Here is a 24,337-nt window from a genome sequence, read left to right on the forward strand (position 1 = left end):
GTCACTTAAAATAACTTTGGATAGTTCTCTTTTTTAATTAGATGTTTATTTTTTGGATGCTGGGTTAACACTGATAACAGAAAAATGTTGTTATCCTCTTAACCTTGTTCCATCTATAAACATAAAGATATTTTTAGTAAACATAAGGAAGTGGTTGAATATATTATTCTGATTTTGAAATTATTCTGGTCCATTTATTCATTCTCCTTAATGAGACCCTTCTACAAGGGAAGATTCACAGCTGTAAGAAACGTACAAACCATAGGAGCTAGAGCTCAAGAATTCTTGGCATTCTACAAGAATATCTTTAGAATGTGAAAGCCTAAAGCATAGCTATTTTTAGGAAAAAAAATAGATATTTTCCAAACATGTTATTAAAATAAACAATCCTAAGAATATATTACTCAATCAATAATTTGAGGTATTTGAGAAAGGAATTCAAATTCTCTTTACAAATCTTATCATCTAGCTTTAATGTCCATTCCTAAAACAGATTATAATTACTATTTTATTTGTCAAACAACTATATAATTTTTATTCATACTACAATGAATTAGTATTTCCAAGGTCCACTATTTTCCTGCTAATAGAAATGGATTGGGATTTCACCCTAGATGATTATACTTCATAGCCAGGCTCTGAATTACTACAGTCTTCTGCATTATACCTTGCCCTAGACCTTGTATTCTCACAAAGAATGTCTTGGTTATGTAAACAACATTAATATATAAAATATTTCAGTGTTTCTATGTTTGTTGTCTTATTCTTTGCTTAAATGTAGAATCTATACCATCTCTAGTAGATACATGAAGAACTACCTAATTATTCATTAGAGCAAATGAGTAGATACCAACATTAAAGGATTAATGACCTATCTAAATGTTTTCTTGACTTGTATTTAATATTTTCTAGTTCTTACACATAAATTACTGCATTTTGCTTTCTATCATAATTGGTTTAATTATAAATTACTTCAAATTTTATAAAAGCAACATTGTAATATTTGCAGTTAACCTTGTTAAATTTACCTCCAAAATTATAATCCTAAATTTCAATATCATAAGCAATATATAAGAATTCTTAATTCACAGTGTTTACAGCATCATTTAACTGCATCATACCTTAGACATTTTTATATATCTAAAACTTTTCCCAAAAGATGTTTTATTTGAATATCCTAGTTATTCTGATTACTAACTATATCAAGCCTTTCAGATGTTTACAGAGTCTTTACATATATGCTATGAATTTCCTTTATGTCTTTCCTTTATGTCTGAGACTTGAGTATGAAGTTAACAACAATTGGAATAGCTTATAAAAATCAAATGACAGGGCTAGGGTTGTGGCTCAGCGGTAGAGTGCTTGCCAAGCATGTGTGAGGCACTGGGTTCAATCCTCAGCACCACATAAAAATAAATAAATAAAATAAATGTCTATCAACAACTAAAAAAGATTTTAAAATTCAAATGACTTCAAATGTATCAGATTCTGTTCTGAATGCTATATGTACCTTAATTTGTGTAATCCTTTCCATAACACTGTGAAATCATTACTACATTTATTTCCCACTTTGGTAGTAAGGAATTTACAACATAGAATCAGAAAGTTGCCTAAGTAAATGATATAGGTAGATGAAAATCTTTCACATAGATAAACAAAACAAAATGGTGGTGACAAATACATTTGATTACATAATTAAACATTCATATTAAAAGGAAATTTAAAATATAAATTACACAAAATTAATTTCTGGCCTTGGAATATCTGGCTCTAAATAAGACATCTAATATGTATAACAATAAAAGCTGAATGAAATGAGAAAAGCTAATTCTTGAGGATACCAGAGAGAAAGCAAGGTAACCAGTAACCTGGTTACCTTGCTTTCTAAATACTGAAAGCTTCTGGCTTCTTTCTACCTAAACTCCACTTCTTCATCTCTTATTTTTTGTTCTTTAAATAATATTGGGGCTACATGGGGCTAGATTCTGGTCTATTTCATGTCGTTTTCTTAACTGATTATTTCAAATTCTTTAATATTAAATGTCATGTAACTGCTGATGACTTCAAAATATATGCCAGGTTTTTCAACATTACTTGAATTTCAGACACAAACATTAAGCCACCTATTTAGTCCCCTCAAACATGAAGCATCAAAGTAAGGTTCTCAAATTTTCCTCTGAAATGGTTTCCAAACGTCTTCTCTCTCTAAAAGTTCTCAGTTGATTAATAAATTAGTTATTCTTGGTTCACCTTTCTTATTCATATAATCAACCAGTCTTTCAGCAAGTTACAAGATCCCTAGAACATATCTCAAATATTTTTGTTTTTGTGTTTTTGCACTGAAACCTACAGGTTCAAGCTACCAAATTCTACTTTTGGATACCTGCAATTTCCTTTTTGTCATGACCCTACTGCAACCAAATCATTTGCTCTAAAACAAACAAAATAAATATTATAGTAATTCATCCCTCTTTTTTATAAACATTTAATGTTTTGGGGGGCCTTAAAATTAAAAAATAGAATTTGTTAGCTTTATTAGACCATGCTAAAGATGTGGCCCTTTCTGATAAATATCATATCTTTAGTGTGTTCTAATCTGAAGAATACAAACTATTCAAATGCTAATGTACATTTATTCTATACTCAATAAAAAATTGATTCTGGCATCACTTTTAAAACTTCATTATTATTTAATCTTCAATCTCAATAAATGTAATTATTATTGATACATGTAAATAACTACATATACTTCTCTAAAAGCCCATGTAGTTTTGTCCACATCTATGTGTATAGCCTCAGCCTTCACATTTTCTCATCCATTCTCTTTCTTACTGTGACCTATGGAAGAACAAGATCTAAAGTCAAAAGGCATAAACTTTAGATTACTATGACCAATCAAGAGCTCTAGACCTATATATGTATACATATTTACTAGTGTATTTAAAACAGGATTCATAAGTTAAATTTACATACAATAGCATTTATTATTCTAGTTAGGTACTTTTTTTATTATATTATAGTTGTGTAATATGTATGAAGCAGGCTTACTTGTGAATCATACACTTATTCCATTTCATTTAAATACTCATTGACTAATTGTAGAGCCCACTGAGGGCCAGAACTTTGTCTGCTTTCTTCATCATTGTGTCTTTAGTACCAACATCAATTCCTGACACAAAATAGTCATTCAATAATAATGGTTAAATGAATGAATAAATAAATAAATAAATATCATTTTGTTTTCATACCAGTATTGGGAGACAATTCTCCCTAGGGTCTCTCATATTTATGCACATTTCCGAAGTCAAGTCACTGACTGCTTTTTTTTTCTGGGCTATATTTAAAAGGATGTTATTATAATAAGGAAAACAAATAAAGTTCTTTTCACCAAAGTAAAAAGCAGTTTAGCTGAAAAGCATAAAGATGATGTCTCTTTCCAGAACAATGGAAATATATGTTTATTGGCCATTATGAATTAGTGTCCTGTCCTGTAATTCAAACTTCTGCACATATGGACTTCAGTTGACACTTCTCAAAGCAAAAATTGTACTAAGCAAACTTAAGTAGGTTATTGCAATACAGAAAAAAGGCGAGAACTGAGGCTCAACTGAGCTTTAAAAGCACAAATGGTATGTTTTAAAAGCTGAGGTAAGGAGAGCAGGATATTAGGAAATCTGTTTACTAATTGGCCTTACAAAAGAAAAGCAAACTTTTCTCCTATTTTCACATTGGTAGGTAGTTCTATAATTTTGAGCAAAGTGCTAATGAAGTTAGGCTCATCCCCACCCGGAGAGACCCGGAGATAATATAGCTACTATCTTCAGTGCTAAGGGCATTTCAGAGGTCCTTGAGAAAGACAGTCTAAGAGAGTAACAAATCTGCAGGAGGATTTTAGGAGGATTTACATCTCAAAGGAATACAGGATAATTTTCTCAATGCTCTAGAGGTAGGAAGAAACTGTCTAAAGTTCATTTGGCAGAAGGAAACATTAAAATCCACTTTACTTACCTTATTTGGTCATCCTGTGGGAATTGAAGGGGAATAGATAAAAATAAAAACAAAACTTCCGAAATCTGTGATACTTTGACTACTGCTGTTGCTAAGAAAATTAAACGGCCTTTCCTCTTTGACACAGGAGTCATGTCTTCTTATCAATCAATATGTATAAAGCTGTGGTAATCCACTCAGTGCGGATGTAGGGCAAAATTACAAACATCTCAGGGCTCTTAACAGGCATGAATTTTATCTTTTTGTGAAATCGTCACCATAATTTTATCTATAGAAAATCAAGATCACTCCAGTTAATTTTTTTTTAGTATTGAGAAAACTGTTTATATATACATGAGCAAAAAAAAAAAAAAAAACAGAACTGGACCATTAAAAAAATAAAAGTAAGGATGTGAAACCATAAAACATCTAGAAGAAAATGTAGAAGAAAAGCATCCTGATATTTACCTTGGCAGTGAAATTTGGAGTTAACAAGAAAAAGCAGAGGCATCAAAAACAAACAACTAGAACTACAAGAGATTTCACAAACCAAAGCAAAAAAAACCATAAATAAAAAGGCAACATATTCAATGGGAGAAAATATTTGTAAACCATGTTTACAAATGAGATAATGGGTTGATATCTTGAATACTTAAGTAATTTTGTAGCAAAAACCAAAATATCCCAATTTTAAACTTAACAAAAAAACTCAATGGGTATTTTCCCAGAGACAAGACAACTGGCTTGTGGGTATGTGAAAAGACACTCCAAATCAGTGAACATTAGGGAAATACAAATCACTTAAGGACAGTTCAGAAAAACATCAAAAGATACAATAGCTTAGATGATAGAGGAAAAAGAACATTTCTACACTGTTTCTGGGAACTGATATTGGTATAGTTATATAAGGTAAGGTGGTTTCTCATAAAATTAGAATACAACTATCAGGCCAGGCACATGCCTGTAATCCCAGCAGCTCAGGAGGCTGAAGCAGGAGGACTTGTGAGTTCAAAGCCAACCTTGGCAAAAGCGAGGCACTAAGCAACTCATGTAGTGAGACCCTGTCTCTAAGTAAAATAAAAAAATAGGGCTGCGGATGTGGCTCGGTGGTCAAGTGCCCTCCTCCCAAAAATTCAACTACCATATAATACAACAAATCCACCTCTGGGCTTAAGGAAATAAAATCACTAACTCAAAAGCTGCACTCTTGTTCACTGCAGCAATGCTCCTGGGAGTGAAGTAGGGAAATAATGTCATATCTCCTGAAAGATGAATGGATAAAACATGGTCTTAAATAATTTGCCATAAAGTAGGAATTCCATCATATATCATAACCCAGTTTGACCTTGATGACATTATGCAAGGTGAAAGAACTTATTGTAAGACAAATACTGCACAATCTCACAAGTGGAATCTAAAGTTGAACTTAAAACAGAGAATGGAGTACCAATTACCAGATACTGGTTTTATGACAAAAGGAGAGAGAATGGTCAAAGGTAAAAACTTTCATTTGTAAGTACTTGAAAGCTTAATATAAAACATGGTGATTTAAGTTAATACTCATGTAGAGTATACTTGAAATTTAAAACAATAGAAAGTGTTTCTAGAACATAATGAAAACAGCATTCTGAGAGGTTCAGTGTTGACCTGTGTCTCACAGTGGGCAAAAGCTTCATGAAAGTCAGAAATGTTGGAAAGTTTATTTGTATTATTTAACCTTGAGTGAAATGATGTTTTAAATGGAACAGAAACCATGTGTATGTAATATGGGATAAGCTTCACTGTGTTCTAAAATCTCATATGGTTATAAACATGGCTTTCTGAGTGGTTCTATAGATAAATTTTTAATATTCCAAGCATTTCAATATTTGTTTATTTTTATGACTTCAATTATAAATTTCTAATTTCCACTATAGTTTTCTGCTTTAAAGTATCTTTAATATGAATGAAATTATTGTCTATATTTAAGATCTACCACTTGATGTGCCATATGCTTAAAAATTGTGAGACGATGAATATACAGATTTAATAGATCCATCACCACTCCAGTTAATATTAACATAATGTTTAAATAGTTATTTATGAAGAAGTAAACTTACTGGAAAATCAGTGAATGGAGCTGTATTACATTCTCCCATTGATGACTCACAATGACTTTGTTTATTTTGATTGCTTGTGTTAGTGATTTTGGCTAATAATATGATGGAAGTCATATTTTTTAAGTTACAAATAAGTTTACTATGAAGTTATTGTAAGCCAACACATAGAGAATACCAGCATGAAATACAAATTGATAATATTACATTGTTTTCACATTACCTTGCTGAAAATAAGAGAACATTCAGTTGCAATGTCGAAATATTCCTTATAAGTAGAGACACAAGATACCATCTCTGATTTTCAGATTATTTTTCTTCATATAGTTATAAAGGAATCTTTTTTTCTTTTATAAAGCTTATAGGTCATAATATTTATTTTTGGTTTGAATTTGCTTTCACTTTTATAGAATAATTAGATGAATAGTGGATAGTTTCTACCATATTGCAAGTGTTTCTTATCAACAGCAGTCTATGATGAATGAGATCATAGTTTTGTACTATTAATTTGACTTTTAAAATTACCCTGTGAAAGAAGTCCATTCAATGTCTTTCGTTTTAATTTTCATTATATTGTCAGAAAAACACATGCATATTAACAGATTTTTAAGTGTATAGTGTGATATTGTTGATTACCAGTAAATATGCATTTCTCCCATGCTTCAGGGGTAACGGTGCTTGAAGGCCCTATTTATGCTGTGGGGGGCCATGATGGCTGGAGCTATCTGAATACAGTGGAAAGGTGGGATCCGCAGAGTCAGCAGTGGACATTTGTAGCCAGCATGTCAATTGCTCGGAGCACAGTTGGTGTAGCATCATTGAATGGCAAGTGAGTAGATTTTTCTTTAATTTTCTTATTGGGAAAAAAAAATAAATGAAAATTTATTTTTAAAACAACTATTAGTAAACTGATTCAGCAAAAAAAAAAATTAAATACTTTAAATTGTTGATGTTTTAAGGTTTAGTCTGCTTAGATAATTGACAAATAAAGACCATGCTCTCTCCATATAAGCGAGAACCAAAAATGTTTTACTTTAATTTCCGGTTAGAGAAGTGTCAAATATATTTTATGAGACTATTTAGAACCTTCCTGGAAAAAAATAGGTAAAAACTACCCTTCAAAAGTCTTCTAAATATTTATTTTCAAAATATACTTCTTTGCATAATTATAACTTTCTGTCTACTTTTAAAGCAACTCCATTAGTATTACCTAAGTGAGAATTTAAGCCTAGAATCCTCAACATCAACACTGTTGATATTTTGTACCAGAAAATAATTTGTTGAAGGTAGAGTTTTGTCCTGTGCATTGAAGACTAGACTCATCCTGGACTTTAACCCTCTAGAGACTAGCAGCATCACCAAATATGACAAGCAAAAATGTCTTAGTACATTGCCTAATATCATTTGTCTGATAAATTCCAGATCCTTTCACCCCTGTTAGAACTGTGGTCCTAGGCAAAGTCAATGGCACCACCTACTTGGACAATTGCAAAATCTTTCAACGAGGTCTCTTTACACCTTTCTCCTACAGTCTATTGGCTAAGGCTTCTAGAGAAATCCTTGTACACATGGTAACAATAAGTGAGTTCTTTGTTAAGTACATACCTTTGCAATTATAATACCATGCAAATCTTTACCTAAGAGGACCTACTGGATGTTACCCCTGTCTACTCTATTTTGTTCACTACACTTCCATCAGATTACCCTATTAACTGTGACTCAAATATGCCAAGGCCTAACCCAATTCAGGGACTCTGAATTTGCTTATTTCCTTGCTGAGATGCTGTTCACATCAATACTGATGTACCTGGATCTTTCTCATTGTTTAGATTTCATCAAAAATGTACACATGGAGAATTATTACAACTAATCCTACCTAAATGAGAACACTGTGGAATATTCCAAACTGTTTTCTCATTGTTGTTAAAATAACTTAAGCTATTGCTCTGTTTCTTTTTACTAACATATATATTTAATAGTATTGAGATTTTTGTCTGCCTTATTCATTATGCTTGGGTATAATAAACATTAGCTGTATCTACTGACTGCATATTAAATGAATTCCTCTATCAAATTTAGTTACTTAAAGTCTTTAAAAATTTAAATACTTTTTAAAATATATGGGACTGTGTGTAAAATACAGCTACTATTATGGTACATTGTTCAAAAATAAAAAAAAAAAACTGCTTCTCTCACATAAATTGTAAATAAGCATTGTATGGATATGAAGCAGACTATTCTTTGTAAAGAAATTAATTAAACTAAAAGTAGCTAGTCTGTAATAATTTTTATTAAATAATTTCATACTTAAATATCTGCATTTCTAATTTTTCAGAATTGCAAGCAGAGATAAACTTGAACATATTTGTACATATATTTCTGGGCCCCAAAATTATATCCTATGATACTTAGAAATAGACTCACTGGACCAAAGGAAATACATATTTAAAATTTGTTGGCTATATTGCCAACAAATTTTGGCAATATAGCCTCCAAATATCTTATGAAATGATAAAAAGTCCACGTTTCTATAATCTCTGGGGTTGGTCTGGTGTTATGACAGACCTGAAGACTGTATGCACCTGGCAGGCCTCCTGGAGCTTTGGAATCCAATCTGACACAAATTCAGGCATCAAGACTCAGTACATGAGTAGTGGCCTGAAGTCTGGGTCAGTGGAAGCTGGCCTGGCTCTGGGATTTCTTTGGGAAGGCCCCCTGTTGGTGTCTGGGGCAAAGTTCAATCTCCACTTTCCTTCTTCCTCCTCTAAGGGGTATCTCTCTTCATGTGATACTGCCTAGGGTTTGGGGGATCGGGGCATAGACAATGTAAATCTGTTCTCTACATTTTTGATATGACTTCTTATTTCTGTGCTATATTTGGGTGTTATAATCTCTTACCTAGGTTTTTAAACTCTTCGTGAAGTTATTTTCCTTGATGTTCCTGTGAGGAGAAGAATGATGGGAAGTCTGTTTCACCATCTTGCTGACTTCCTCTCTCTTCTACCTTCTACACATTATTGACATACAAATTCAATGTTAATGTGTTTATAGCAAGTTATATTTTTATTCATAGTTTGTTAAGGAAAGCTTCATTCAGGTTTACTTTAGACTTAAATTATATTCTAGTGTCATATTATTTTAGGAATAAAAAGTGAATTAGCACTCTATGTGTACATACACATGCGTGCACATTTATGTTACATTTTACATTCTGTTTAATTCAAAGGTAGGATACACTTTTTATATTTATTGTTTTTCCTATTTTCTATTGGTTGGTCATCTTCTATATAATTTCATTTGAATTTAGATAAACTTCTTATACTTCAAAAGCCACATCCCAAAGGAATCTATTGGATTTTTGCCTGTGAAGAAATATTTACACATTAATTTGAGGAAATTATAGATGCTTTGTATTTGCAATGTTTTCATCTGAGAACATGGCCATAATTTTATCTTTCAAAATCACACTTTATGTATTTTAGTGGTTTTGAATTTGGCATTGTTTATTCTTTCTGAGGTTATTCACATTGATTTATATATTTGAATACTTGTGTATTACATATTTGTTTATATACTTGTGTATTAATAATTACAAAATTGAAGTTACATAATGCATATAATAGTCATTTTACTAAATGAAGATGTTAATTCTGTTTTTTAATTTATAATAATGTTTTCTAGGAAGATAAATATACAGTAAACTAGTAAAACATTATCTCTGATTTTTTAATATTTATATTTGTTTTTGTTGTATTACTTTTCTTTTTAGAGTAGTATCATACATAGTTGTTATACCAGGTGTCCTTGTCTATGTTTTCTAATTATCAAACATTTTTAATGGATATAGTCTGTGATGTCATTTATCATTTAAGATGCATATGCTATGTGATGTTAAAGGCAATATCTTACTGTATATTGCAGGAAGCCATCCAGGAATTACATGTGGGTCTTCTCTTGGTATGGTAGCCAGGGAGATTTAGGTTTGGCATTGTGAACTATCCGTGGCTCTCCCACAGCAATACATTGCCCAATGCGCATGAGCTTTATCTCTACTAGGAAGATCCATCATAGTAGCTCCGGAGATAGGCATAACCCATTGGAAACTGGACAGCCCACCTTTAACCTTTTTTAGTGAAGAACATTCTATGGAAGGCCTTTGATGTTTTCCTATATAAATAAAGCAGGCACAGACCCATTTTGCCAGTGTATAGAAGCTTGATCTATCTTATTGGCTTGCCCATCCTGTCCGTGCTTTTGAAACTCTTGTCTGTGTCCTTTGGTTTTTTCATCATTCTATTTTTCATAGCTTTCATTTGTCAGCCAGCCCATTCCACTGAGGGGAACCCATTTCCACCACCTGCACAAGATGTGAGTGGGAGTGTTTAATAATTGATAATAATTAAATAATCAATTTTAATATTTGATCTGCATAACAGTATGAAACATTATGTATGAAGAATTATGTTTTTCTTTGTGAGGCAGTCAGAGAACTTTATAATTTTCACCTGGAGTTTTGATTTCTTGCCATTGGAATTAAGAATGCTGACAGAGGAAGCTCAGAAAAAACACACCACAAATTTAAACACATGGAATCCAAGTTAGTGCAGAGCTGCTCCTCAGTGCAGAAAGAGATGCAGGGGTCAGTCACAAGACGCATGTGATTGCCTGCCAAGTCCTCTGTTTATGCCTCCTAGTCTAGCCCCTGAGCACCTGGCCTGAACTCTATAGGGTTCTGAGGGGCACTGGTCTCCTAGTAAGGGATAGGTACAAGGTCAAGCCACTCCCTGCAGGCTTCTTCCCTTATGGCAACACAACAAACCAGTTGCTTTGCCAGGGCTTCCCTGACCCTTGGCCATGCTGTCCCTGCAAGAGCTCACAGGAACAACCACACTAGAGACATTGTTCAAGTGTGGCTGAAGGAGCTGATACCCATCAGGCCTGTCATCTTCATCAACACTATTTCTGATGTCCTCACAAGAAGATCTTTATCAGCCAAGTCACCATCTTCACCCACAGCTTCACCTGCTAACACAGTGGCTAAATAGTGGTGAGGATACCACACTTAATTGCAAATAGAGCTGCTCTTGCTCCTGGTGAAACTGCTGCTGTAACTTCTCTGTAACAGTGATAATTTTATCCCCCTGCAGCTGCAGGGAATCAACCCCCTTCATGTCCACTAGATCTGTGAGGAAGTCACTAATTTCTGCTTCATCATACAAGAACATGTAGAGGTCCTGGAGAAGTAGGAGTCACTGCCATCACTGAAAATGGCAGTTTTATCTATCAAGAGGTATGCCTTGATGTACTGGAGGCCAATGATCTTGTTAAAGAGCTCATTGACAAGGAGCCAGAGAAGCCCATAGAGTTTCCATGCATAGAAGAGGAAGACATGGACTTGCTCTAGAAATGCAAAAGCTGGAACAGCATTGTACAGAGTTGTTCTTCCTCTTGAGCCCCAGGTGAAATCCAGGAGAATGCAGACCTTGAGGTTGAACAGAAACTTCACTTGAAGAGACTTTTCTAAGGTACTCTCCAGGTACCTCACCAGCTTCTGCTCTAAAGGACTTGTTCTCAAGTAGAAGTGTGTCATCACAACCTGACTCTTTTTATCTGCCCCTTCATGAGCTGAAATAACTGCTGGGGAGGACATCACCCTGACAGGAGAGTGCACATGCCAAACTCTGGAACCAGACTCCTCATTCACAGGAACCTGTATTCATACTCTGGACACAGGTACCAATGTGGGAAGGTGACCTGGGGGACAGCTGGAGATAGTAAGGGAACAAATAGCAGCCATGGCAATCTGAGTCAGGGGTCCACGTCCCAGCTCTTGCCAATGTAGTCCAAGAGGTGCCCCAGGAGCACTGCCAGCCTGGAGCCCGCCCAGCAGCAGCAGGCCCAGCAGTTGCCTCCAGAGCACCAGGGCCAGATATGACGACTGAAGAAGTATAGTTTATTGAGCAGCAGAAAGAAATTATGGTGGAAATTTTGTGTACATTTTAAAATTCATTTCCTTTAATTTTTTTTTTACTGAGATTCTAAGGTTTACAGATAGCAGTTATACAATGTTTCTTATTTAATAACCAGTAATAATTATCAATTCATGTATATCCTTTTATATTGTTATTATACTCCTGAATTTTTAATTTGTATGCATTAGCCTTATTGCTAATTTAATCTTGTATTAGCTTTTTGTCAATGTCATTATTTGGTTTTATTTTTGTTTTTAATCAACATTGAGCATATACAGAAGCTATACATGCTTTATTTGTTTTCTTTATCATTAATTTCTACTTGCCATAGTTCTATTCATTATGTCTAAAAATTCAAAACTTAATAAAAGATAATACTAATAATGGTCTTTGTAGTTTATTCTTTTTTATTAGTATCCCAAAATTTTATTTATTCATTTTTCTATACTCAACTACTGGATATAGCTGAATATTTTATTACTTTCTACTTCTTACTAATAAGAATGCTGAATATCCTTGCATATGTCCTCGCATATCTATACAATTGAGCTGGGTGAAGACCTATAACTGAAATTTTAGTCTTTATGGTTGTTATGATATGGATATGAGATATCCCCCAAGGCTCTTATATTAATGCAGAAATGTTCAGAGGTGAAATAACTGGATTGTGAGAGCTGTAACTTGATCAGGCCATCCTAATTTGAACCGGACTTACCCCAGGGTAACTGTAGGCAGGCGAGGTATGGCTAGAGGAGGTGGGTTACTAGGGTGTTCCTTAAATGGGTTAATATTTCCTTCTGCCCCATTTTCTATATTTCTCTCTTCTTCCTGGCCACCATGACCTGAGCTACCTTCTTTTGCCACACTCTCTGCCATGATGATCTGCCTTACCTGGTGTAATGGATTCAGCCCACCATTGACTACACCTCTGAAACCAAAGCCAAAATAAGCCAAAATAGACTCTTCCTCCCTTGAATCATTCTTGTCAGATGTTTTGGTCACAGCAAGACAAAGCTAATTAACACAGAAATTGGGACCAAGTAAAGGGTTGTTTCTATGACTAATTTGACCACAAGGTGCAGAAGTCTTTGGAGTGTGTTTGTGGGAGGAGCTCAGAGAGTTTAAAGATACAGGCTGGAGATGCCTTATAATTTTATAAGTAGAGCTTAATGTGCAATTCTAGTGGAAGCTCAGAAGATTTAGAATGCTGATGGTGAAGACAGTGCTCATGAGGTTTCAGCAGGAAATAAGGATTCTATTAGGAATTTACTAGAGGTTATTTGTATTACATTCTGGCAATGAACTTTTTTAAAGTTTTGCCCATGTCCTGAGACTTTGTGTGAGGACAAATTTAAAGGTGAGGGACAAACCAGTCTGGCAGAGGAAATTTCAAGGCATCTCAGCATTCAGTCAGTGGAAGGATCTTGCTGACAGCTTTACTCAAAAGTTTATTGTGAGAATCAGAATCAGAAAGCAGAGCTAAAGGATTTTAAAACTTGAACTTTGGCCATAAAAATGCATGTAAAACTGGAACCCAGGAAAGGCCCCGTTGTTGAAGAGATTACAGTCACAGTCACTGAAGTATTTTGTACAGAGACTGTAGGAAAGATGGCTTGAGGGCATTTTCAGGAATTTGCCAAGACCATACCCACTGAAAGTTCAAGAAGCTGAAGGTAAAATTTCTTTGAGAAAAGATTCTGGGGACATCCTGTCTGCCCAGGGATACCTAGCAAGTTGTTTCTCCATTCTTAGTTTCCCAGGCACTCAGGAGCTGTTGCAGCCATGATCCCAGAAGGCCCTTCTACTAAGCAAACTGGCAGTAGCCCTTGCCATTATCAAAGTTATGCAGGTTCTGCTGGAATGCAGGATTCTGGAGTTAAGGGGTCATGAGTGCATCCACCGAGATTTTAAAAAAGCCAATTAGGGAGTGTAGCAGGGTCAGAATCCCTGTGGGCTGCCCCTGAAAGTGTGATGCATTAAGCTGTGAAGGTGAAGCTGAGCCTGAATGGAGACTCCAGGAATTAAGAGATGTCAGTAACAAGGACTGTGCCGAGAAAAGCTGCTTTCTGCAAAAAGAACCAGGCCAAAATAACAAACAACCAAACAATCCATATTCTCGAATATATGAAACTGAACATCTTTAGTATATATATATTATCCATTACATACTTTTTTTTTTCAGAACTGTATGCTACAGTCTTTTTCCTATGTTCTTTTTTTGGAGGTGGTGGGGGGGGTTGGTTTGTGGAGTTCCTCATATATTCTGGATATTAATTCTTTCTGAATTGATGAACTCATTTTATTATTATTCTTTCTGCTATTATTTTCTGAGCCAAATTTCCAGCCATTTTTTATTTTTTATTTTGAGAAGGGGGCTCACTAAATTGCCAAGGCTGGTTGAACTCACCATCTTTCTGTCTTGGCCTTCTAAATTGATGTAATTACAGTTATTGTAAGGTCAGGCACCAGTGACCAAAAGGAGGCAGATTAAAAGGTTGCTGAACAAGGATTATTGAGATTTGCTCCCAGGGAGGAGACCCTCCAGACCAAAAGGGTGGGTCAGGTGAATTGCTACTGGGCTCAGCCAGATTAGAATTTTTATTGGGTTTAGGGCAGGAAGGGAGGGCTTGGGACAGGAAAGGGAGATTTTTAGAGTCCCTTGTCCTACTGAGGTTGGTCGGGGGAGCTTGCTGAGATCGGGATTGGTCAGAAGACCCCACTGATTCACAGGTGGTTCTGTTGGTGCCAGATTGGTGGGTTGCCTCCTGCTTTGTTCCTTAGCCATGTCAAACTGACCCAGCAGTTATGTGTGCTACAGAGCCTGTTTTTTGTTTCTTTGTCTTTTGGTGATGGGGTAATGTTTAAATCCAGTGTTCTTTTATCATTTATACATGTTTTCACAACTCACACCTTGATTCTCATTGATATCTATGTTGTTAAATGTTTCATTAAAAGACAGAAATCAGATCTCTTATCAGTTAGGCTAAACAATGATAATGTAATGTGAAGATTTGTTAAATATAAATAAAAATTAGGTCAACTTAAAGATCTAGAAGAGAATACTATATCACAGTGTTCCCCTAGACTGGGGAACTGAAAGAAGACATTGAAATCATTAAGATTTAGAATTTGGAGGAAGGGCCAGATGTAACACAAACTCAAGACATTTGAGACTGGGTCATTATTATCTGGAGTCAATGCCTCAGCATGGTAGAGGGCCCCCTTGTCTGGGACCCAGAGTGCTCAGGAGAGGGTCCCAGTTTGCTGATGTTAATGACACTGAGTTGTCTCAATGAGATTAATTCTGTTGCAAACTAAATGAAACTAATGTTAAACAAGAGACTTGTTGGAGTGAAGAATGGGTGAGTCGACACTCACAGGAACCTGAAGCAAACAAAATGGAGCAAAACTGTTTCTCTTTCCTAGACTTTTAGTCTCTCTATCACCCTGTATTATCAAATTCTAACAACAAATCAGGAAGCAAAGCCCCCACTCAAAAGCTGGGAATAACAAAGAGGGTGTGGAATCAGAAAGACAACAAGGTAAAAAAATTGTCACATCTATCTCAAAATTAAAAGTATAGTCCATGGTATAATCAGATGACTACTTTTCATTTTTGAAAGTTAATTCTTAAAGATCCACTTTAATAATCTCAATCTTGTCCTTCTTAACAATGGATTCTTAACCGTGTCTTTCTTCTGCTCAAGGAAGTTTCTGTCTACTGTGACTTGTTAATTACTTTCCTATTATTTTCAACTCTTTGGTTTGTTATACACATAGACACACACACACACACACACACACACACACATGCACATGAATACATATATAAACATATACATTATATTTAATATGTATTATGATTTGGATCAGGAATGTTCCCAAAGTTTCATGTGTTGAAGATTTGCTTCACTGTGCAGCAATGTTCAGATGTGGGAATTTGAGGAAGTAATTGACCTCATTGATGGATTCATGTATGGAGGGACTCGGAGCTGAAGATTATTAGGAAGTGGTAGAAACTGTAGAAGAATAGAGGGAGTGGGACCTTGAGGACATTCCCTTGGGGATTTCTTCTTGTCCCCTGCCCCTTCCTCCTGATCCTTCTCCTGCTCCCACTCCCACTCCCACCAATTATTAGGTATGAGCTCACAATAAAGGAAAGCTGACTAACAGTATGCATGTATATTGGTAGAGGGTTTGAACACTGATTTCTTTACCCTAAGTGTCTTTTGTTTTGAAATATTTTCTTTCTTTTCCACTTAACCTGGGATTGTTTTTCTTCAACATTGTAGTTCAAGCAGCATAAATTTGTTTACAATATTTATTATTTCTAATGTAGGCAAAAATTTTCTCTTAAGTTTCTCTACACAATCTTGAACTCATCTCCTTACTATCTACTTTATTCTTATTTTTTTTCAATTAACTGTAACTTATGTCATCTTAAGAATTCTATACCACCAAATGTACATTTTCTTAAATATTTTGGGTTATAATGAATGTATTTTTGCTCAGAGAATAAGTGTTTTAGTCAGTGTTTTCACTGCTGTGAACAATCAAATGACAAAAACAATTTTAGAGGAGAAAAAGTTTATTTGGTGGCTCATAGTTTCAGAGATGTTAGTCCATAGAAGGCCAGCTCCATTCCTTAGGGCTTAAGGTGAGGCAGAACATCGTGGCAGAAGAGTGAGGAGGAAAGCAGGTCAGGAAATGGCCATCAAGAAGCAGAACAAGAACTCTACTCAACAAAGACAAAATATATACCCCAAAGGCATGCTTCCGGAGACCCAGTGTTGAGGGCTACAACCAAGTCAAGATGGCACCTGGCAGTTTGCCAGGAGGAGCGGTTTGTGAAACAATGCCACCGAGCCATTAAGATGGAGGGATTCCTTATTGGCTGACTGCTGTATCTAGATGATCCTAATTGAGTCAAGCTGTGTGTAATCAGTTAGGAATATATACCTCTGCTGTCCCGCAATAAAGCGGCTCCTGCTAACTTGGGTGCCCGCTACCTTGAGTTCCCGCTCAGTTCCCGTTGAGTTTTCCCACAATAAAGCAGATCCCATTTCAACCTTCAAGTCACTTGTCACCTCCCGATTATTTGTGCCCAGCTGGACTGCGGCAACCCAGCAATAACCTACCTGACTACAGTTACTACTCAGTTAATCCCTACCAGGATTAGTGCACTGATTGGGTTAAGGATCTTCTAACCCAATCATTTCACTTCTAAACCTTCTTGCAATATCTTACACATGAACTTTTGGAAGACACATATCTAAACCATACTGCAGGATATTCTTATTTTATCAAAAGATGTACACTTGCTATGTTGTACTTTGTTCTGTTTTCTTATGTGCTTTTTATGTCCTGTAATTGAGCATTTAGAACCCTTAATTTCTTTTTCACAGTAAATTTAATTGCTGTCAAAAATCTACTCTCAAATATATTGCTAGCTATTTATTTAATATTGATCTTCTATTATTTTCAAAATCTATTAGGTAAGAAAGGAAAAATTGGCCAGAATCATGGATATCAAACTGATAGCAACCTATCCCTTTAATTTATTTTTGTGTTTGAACAGACTTATTTTCTACTATATACTTTTCTCTTTCAAACCTTCCACTTGCAGCATCCTCAATATGGAATAATATTTCTAAATATTACTGAAAGATTTCTTTTGGCTACAATTTTTGAGGAAACCCCAAAATTCTACCATCACCATTTCTGGAAAGTTGATGCATAGGAGTGAAAAGGAATTAAAAGTACATGCATCCTAATGATCCCATAGTGATAGGATGCTACATTAAAAAAAAAAAAATTGTACAAGCTTCCTAGAAATAGTGATATTTATCAGAAGGAATTAAAATGGATACATGGATATAAAGCCTCCTTGCTTCATCATTATATTAATTCATCATGTTATTGTGTAATGAATACACACATTAATATTTTAATATATTACTTATCTTATTCTAGATTATTTTAACGATTATCTTCTGTTATGGCTTTGTAATACTTTCTTATAACTTCATTTTGAAACATATTAATATATGTGTATTTTGTCGTATTTTCCAATATTAATCAGAAATAAACAGAGTATGATATTTAATGGAGAATATAATGGCAAGTACTCACACATCATTATAACCAGTTTTCCATCTAGTTTTTTCTAATGCCACATTTATATTTTCTAGGCATTCAAATGAATTCAATTTACAGGTTGTGTCTTGGTTACCTGGATATATAATAGCTTTAGAAATTCTGTTTATTTTATGTCAGATATTAAAATATGATGCTAATACAATTTGAAGTTTACATTCTTGAAATTATTTGCATTTTAACTAAGTAAATTATCCCAAAGTTGGATCTTATTTTATGAAAACACTTTTCATTATTTTATTTTTTACTTTATATTATCTGTCTACTTTAAATCAAAATAGCATGACTCTAATTTGGGCATCTATTCCCATCTCTGAAGTGTGATTTAATAGCCTCAACATTCTATGGTTTGATGAGTGTCTCTTAACGGCTGTGTGCTTTTCCTGTGTTATTCACACAGAAGCATAATCATGAGAGGGTGACTTTTTCAGTTCAGACCCAGAGCAGGAAATTGTTTCACATCACCCTATCACCTTCTGACTTTTTCTTCCCCCCCACCCTTGATTCTGCTGACGGGAATTTTCTTCTTGTTTTTTTTTTTTTTTTTTTTTTTTTCATATATCATATCACTAATGTGTCATTCTAACCTTGCTGATGTTTTTCTGAATATTTTAAAACAATTTTTCCAATTAAGATTAATAAAAACAGTGCACAGACCTCCTAAGTTGAGGTTATTTTGATACCATTTGTTGTGGAAAACTATGAAATTGGCTTAGGGCTTAAAATTCATATATGTGTTCTGATGGATTCAAAAGCAAAATTAGATTGATTTCATGAAACTTTTTGGTCAGTATCCCAATAAGATGGAGAAAGCTAAGGAGTAGATATATCTTCTTAGGCCAGCACAGCTGAAAACTTATTTGGTGAATAAGGAAAATATAGCAAAACAGTGAATAGACAGTGTTATAATTTCAGACTCACCAGACAATGTATGCATTAGGGATTCTTTTTAGTTTCTTTTTTGATTCCTGCCTTGGCGTGCTTTCTTCAAATTTTACATTGAAGCTAGATCTTTCTGGGTTTTTGTTTTCTTTTCTTTACTTTTTTTTTCTGGGGGGGGGTTGGTTTTTGTTTTTTTGTTTTGTTTTTTCCCCTTAAGTTACCTCATACACAGATACTGATATATTATCTGAAGATACCCACAAGTAGGCCTGAATTTTAATAATGATTTGACACACTTGGAAAAAACAACACAACCATTTCATGATTCATTATCCCAAAACCAACTCATACATTCACTCAGACTCTCATGTTAATAATACTAATGGAGCTGTGCCATTTATGTTCTGTAGGAATCAATGCATATTTTTTTAACAATGTTCCAATATCACGCATGATGCCTAAAGCCATATGGACAGGCCCTTGTATGATGCCTGTCAATACTCTATTTCTTTTTTTAAAAAATATTTATTTTTTAGTTGTAGTTGGACACAAACCTTTATTTAATTGTTCATTTTTATGTGGTGCTGAGAATGGAACCCAGGGCCTCACACGTGCTAGGCGAGTGCTCTACCGCTGAGCCATAACCCCAGCCCTTCTATTTCTATTTTTATATTCAAGTTTTGGTATTCTTTTTTTCTTAAATCTGAAACCCCAAATTGTATGATATTTACTCTTAGTCTCACACATCTATAAAAGAAAAAAGAAGAGAAAGAAAAAAACTAGTGTGTTCATTTACTGAATCATGTCTGGCTACTAATGAACTCAGAAAATTTATGATTTCTCTACCAGAAGAAATAGTTTTCCAGCCAGGGCTTTATGTATATCATATTTCCAACAAGAAAACACTCCAACAAGGAAAAACAATTTGTGTCATGTTTCTGAGTATGAAATGCAAACAAAAGTTAGAAAATCTTTCCTGGGACATGATGCAAGAGAGTGGACAGAAACAATTGGACTAAAAGGCATGCTCCAGGTCATATAGCAACCACAGGCCAAGGTAAATATGTTGTGAAATGTTAAAAGGGCAGTGACTGGCTGCATTTTAATTTTATAACTATTTGCTATAGTTGAAAAATAATTTATAATTGCTAAAGATACTATAAAATTATTAGACTCCCACTACAATAGTAGACTGGCTAAGATATATTACAATATTTCTTGATAAATCATGCTTTAGGACTATAGAGTATAGTAACAGCAAACAATTCATTCTACTTCTCACACTTAGCATAGTTCTTTCAGACTTCTTGGTCTGAAATGTGGTGCCTTAGATACAGAGCACTCTTTTCATATCCAGTCGTCATTCTCATTATCTGCCTTACAATCACCTGATATCCCACCTCTACTTGAATTGTTCAGATTCCCTGAACACACTTTGCTCACACAAATGTTTGCCTTTTCATATACTCATCTTTCTGCCTGGATTCTGCCCCACTTTTCTTTTAACAGCAGTAACTGTACTGACCCCTTCCCACCATCCACTTATGTTATGATTTGGATGTCAGATATACCCCAAAAAACTCACATGTGACACAGTGCAAGAAGGTTCAGAGGAGAAATGATTGGGTTGTAAGAGTCTTAACCCAATCAGTGATTTAATCCCCTGCTAGGGATTAACTGAGTGGTGACTGAAGTAGTGGGGTGTGGCTGGAGGAGATGGGAATTGGGGCATGGCTTTGGGTATATATTTGTATCTGGCAAGTGGACTCTCTGCTTCCTGATCACAGTGTGAGCTGCTTCCCTCGACCACACTCTCCCACCATGATGTTTAGCCTCGCCTCGAGCCCCAAGAAATGGAGCCAGACTTCTATGGACTAAGATCTCTGAAACTTTTAGCCCTCAAAGAGACTTTCCTCCTCTATAGTTGTTCTGGTCAGATGCTTTAGTCACAGCAGTGAAAAATCTGACTAAAACAACTTAGTTCCTTTCTTCAGATGTTCACCTGATCAAATGTTTGCTTCAAATATAAGTTGCTTACATTTGAAAACTCTCTAGGCCAATAACCTACTATAGCTCTAGTCCCTTAAGTGCATTAAATTCCCTGTGGTAAGATCAATACTAATAAGACTCATTTTATTGCAGTTGAGAACATCGTGTCAAGAAATATTAAATATAAATGTTAAGATTTATTCTGCCTAAATCCTAAATGGAAATATTTACAGTATTTTTGACCATCCAAAGCCTAGTTTAGGCTTTGATTTTTCCATGAACCCCTTTCTAATTCACATAATTTAAATTTATCTTTCTTTTGTGTTCACAAGAGACATCGTTAATACTTTTCACTGCCATATGTCAAAATCTTGTTTCAGTAGAACCTAAAGAGGAGCTTTTTTTCATCGAGTAGTTTTTATAGATGAATCTTCATTTTTCTAAAATGGGAAAGCATGATGTTATTTATTTATTCAAATTGCACAAACAGGTACAGCTTATGGCAATATACCAAAGAAAATAACTCAAGTCTGCCCTCAAGGAGCTAACATCATATTAGAGGAAACAGGGAATAGCCACAAAAGAAAAGGGAAGATGCAGGATTCTAATAGGTGGAGAGAGGGAGTTAACAAGGACCATGAAAGAAGAATGATGTGTCCCTCTACCAGGTTTTAGGTTGGTGAATTTTACTAAGTTTGGGGATATGGTGAATTTACTTACATTAATTTGCATATCTATAATTGTCAAATTATGTTAGTAAATAAGGGGTAATAATTAAAGTTTGATGTTCTGTATTAGGCTTCAATCCATAACTTTGTTTATTAACCTGTATGTTATTATGGCAGCAAGTTTTAGGCTGAGTTTATAACATGTACCAACATTTCTTGGTAAGCAGGAACAAAAGCAAACTTCATGAAATCCTGCTCACTGCCCAGTCAGGGGCTCTAACAAGTACCTTGCATGAAAAAGTTTCCTGAAAGGCAATGCAGAAGTACTATAACATCAGGTTCTAAAAGCTTCCTCATGGGATTAGATTAAAGAATTTTCCATTGATTAGGAAACAACGGAACCAGAATTCTGGATCTAGAGAGTTGTTTCAGAGGTGTTGCACTACCAGGATTGTGAGATTCTGGTAGCTTTTGTTCTGAGTAATGAAATACAGCGGGTAAAAAAATTGTATTTAATCCAGAAGCTAATTAACAAAATCTTTGAATATTTAGAAAAGGGTTTGGAAATTTTTTCTATAACCACCCTTTAAGTATGTATGATTGGCAAAATATGCAAAATAATAAATAATTTTACCTAGAGTACAGTTATAAATTTCAGGGAACAAGACAATGTGAGATCACATTTAGTAAAAAGTTACCTAGGATACAGTAAACACAACTGCACAATGGCACATAGGGCTGGAAAATTTTCTGGTAGAAACTTCTAATTGTCTTCCAATTCTCATTTATTCCTTTTTATATGATATTATAAACACCAATTATTTCTGAGGGATAAGGTCACCTACAATAAAAAGAATATTTTCCAACATTTTACCAGTTAGAAATTATCATATATCTAAGCTCTGAAAAAATTTATGTGAGAAGTAAGTTGTGCACCATAAAAGACTTTTAAAGGAAATATTGTGCTTCTTCTTCCATCTCATCTTCCTCCAGCTGTTTGAACTGAGACTACGATGGCTCAGGACAAGAGGGTTAGTGGACAAATCTCCATGGAGTTTTAACATTACTGCATATTTTCCAAGCAAGAAATTTTGACAATTTTTATTTACACCATATTTCCAAGGATATTTGTATGTCTAACATCAATAAAAGATGGGGAAATAATGTCTTCCTTTACAGTAGAGAGCAGCTTTGTTCCTTGAATAAAAATAATATCTCCCTTCAGGACAAAGTTCAAGTAGATTTGCTGGCAACTCTCTTTAAAAAATAGCCCTTCCTAAATTTGAGATTTCTCAAAAGTGAAATAGACTCATTATATGTGCAGTGTTTGCCTCAATCTCTGTGAATCACCCTGGAGGGCCTTTGGGGTCAAGGGAAAGCAACATGAACATGAAACTCATGTTGTCTATTGTACTGTAAGTGATGAAGGCATTTCTCTGGGAACAGGAGACTATGCCTTCTTCCAGCATCTGAAACTATAACTTCCTAGCTTGTGTAATTTATGGGGTTAAAATCTCAGAATCATCACATTATTGATAGAGTCATATTCTAGAGATTATGTAATTGAAAGTGAAGCTGGGTGCAATGGCATATGACTGTAATCCCAGAAGCTTGGTAGGCTGAGGCAGGAGGATCTCAAAGCCAGCTAAGGCTGGCTTTGAAAGCGAGATGCTAAGCAACTCAGTGAGACCCTGTCATCAAATAAAATACAAAATAGGATTGGCTCAGTGGTTGGGTGCCCTGAGTTCAATTCCTGGTACCCAAAAAAAGAAAAAGTGAAAAGTATCCTAGGCCTTAACATCTGCAAAATCATATTCTGTTGTTGTTGGTGTTTTTATTATTGTTGTTGTTGTTTTGGGGGAGAGTACTGGGGATTTACCCTAGGGATAATTTACTTCTGAACTATAGCTCAGCACTTTTTCTTCTTTCTTTCTTTTTATTTATTTATTTGTTAATCTATTTATTTATGTTGAGACAGGGATTCATTAAGTTGCTTAGGGTTTCTCTAAGTTACTGAGGCTGGCCTTGAACTTGTGATCCTCCTATTTTAGCCTCTAAGTCACTGGGATTATAGATAAGTACCACCATTCCCCAGCACAAAGCCACTTTAATACAGATTTGGACACAGCTTACTGAATATAAGATGTATTTCCTAGAACTGCTGTATAGTTCATACTAGAATAGTATTATATATACCAGAGTAGTATTATCTTGGATAAGTAAGTATCAAGGCACTGAAACTTGGTGTCTAAACACTGTGTAAAACTGATTAAAACTATAAAACATAACTTATAGGTGCTGACCAAACAGTTATGAAAAATAGTAGGGAAAACTCAACTCTTTTCTATTTTCAGGAGAGTTCTAAAAAAGTTTACTTAAGGATATTTTTGAATCTCCTGCCAGTTCCTAGCATTCAAAGTATATGCTGGTCAATATTTGTAACAAGCTGAACTAGGAACCTAATGACCCCTAAAAATGTTGTATTTCTGTCCTTTTCTCATTGCCTAAGAATGAAATCACAACTCCATAACTTAACATAAAACTCCTTTTATTCTCAGTCTAATCTTTTCATCCTACCAGCTGCATT

General features: G+C 34.8%; 1 protein-coding gene across 1 annotated transcript in view; it reads left to right on the forward strand.

Annotated features, from left to right (window-relative positions):
* LOC144250993 (kelch-like protein 1) overlaps positions 1-24,337 on the forward strand; it is a 380,194-nt gene that overhangs the window by 329,491 nt on the left and 26,366 nt on the right. The window contains exon 8 of the mRNA XM_077794136.1: positions 6,750-6,912. Coding sequence (XP_077650262.1) covers positions 6,750-6,912 — 163 coding nt within the window. The remainder of the gene's footprint in view (positions 1-6,749; positions 6,913-24,337) is intronic.

This window comes from Urocitellus parryii, chromosome Y, assembly GCF_045843805.1.
Source record: "Urocitellus parryii isolate mUroPar1 chromosome Y, mUroPar1.hap1, whole genome shotgun sequence".
In the NCBI taxonomy this organism is placed as follows: domain Eukaryota; kingdom Metazoa; phylum Chordata; class Mammalia; order Rodentia; family Sciuridae; genus Urocitellus; species Urocitellus parryii.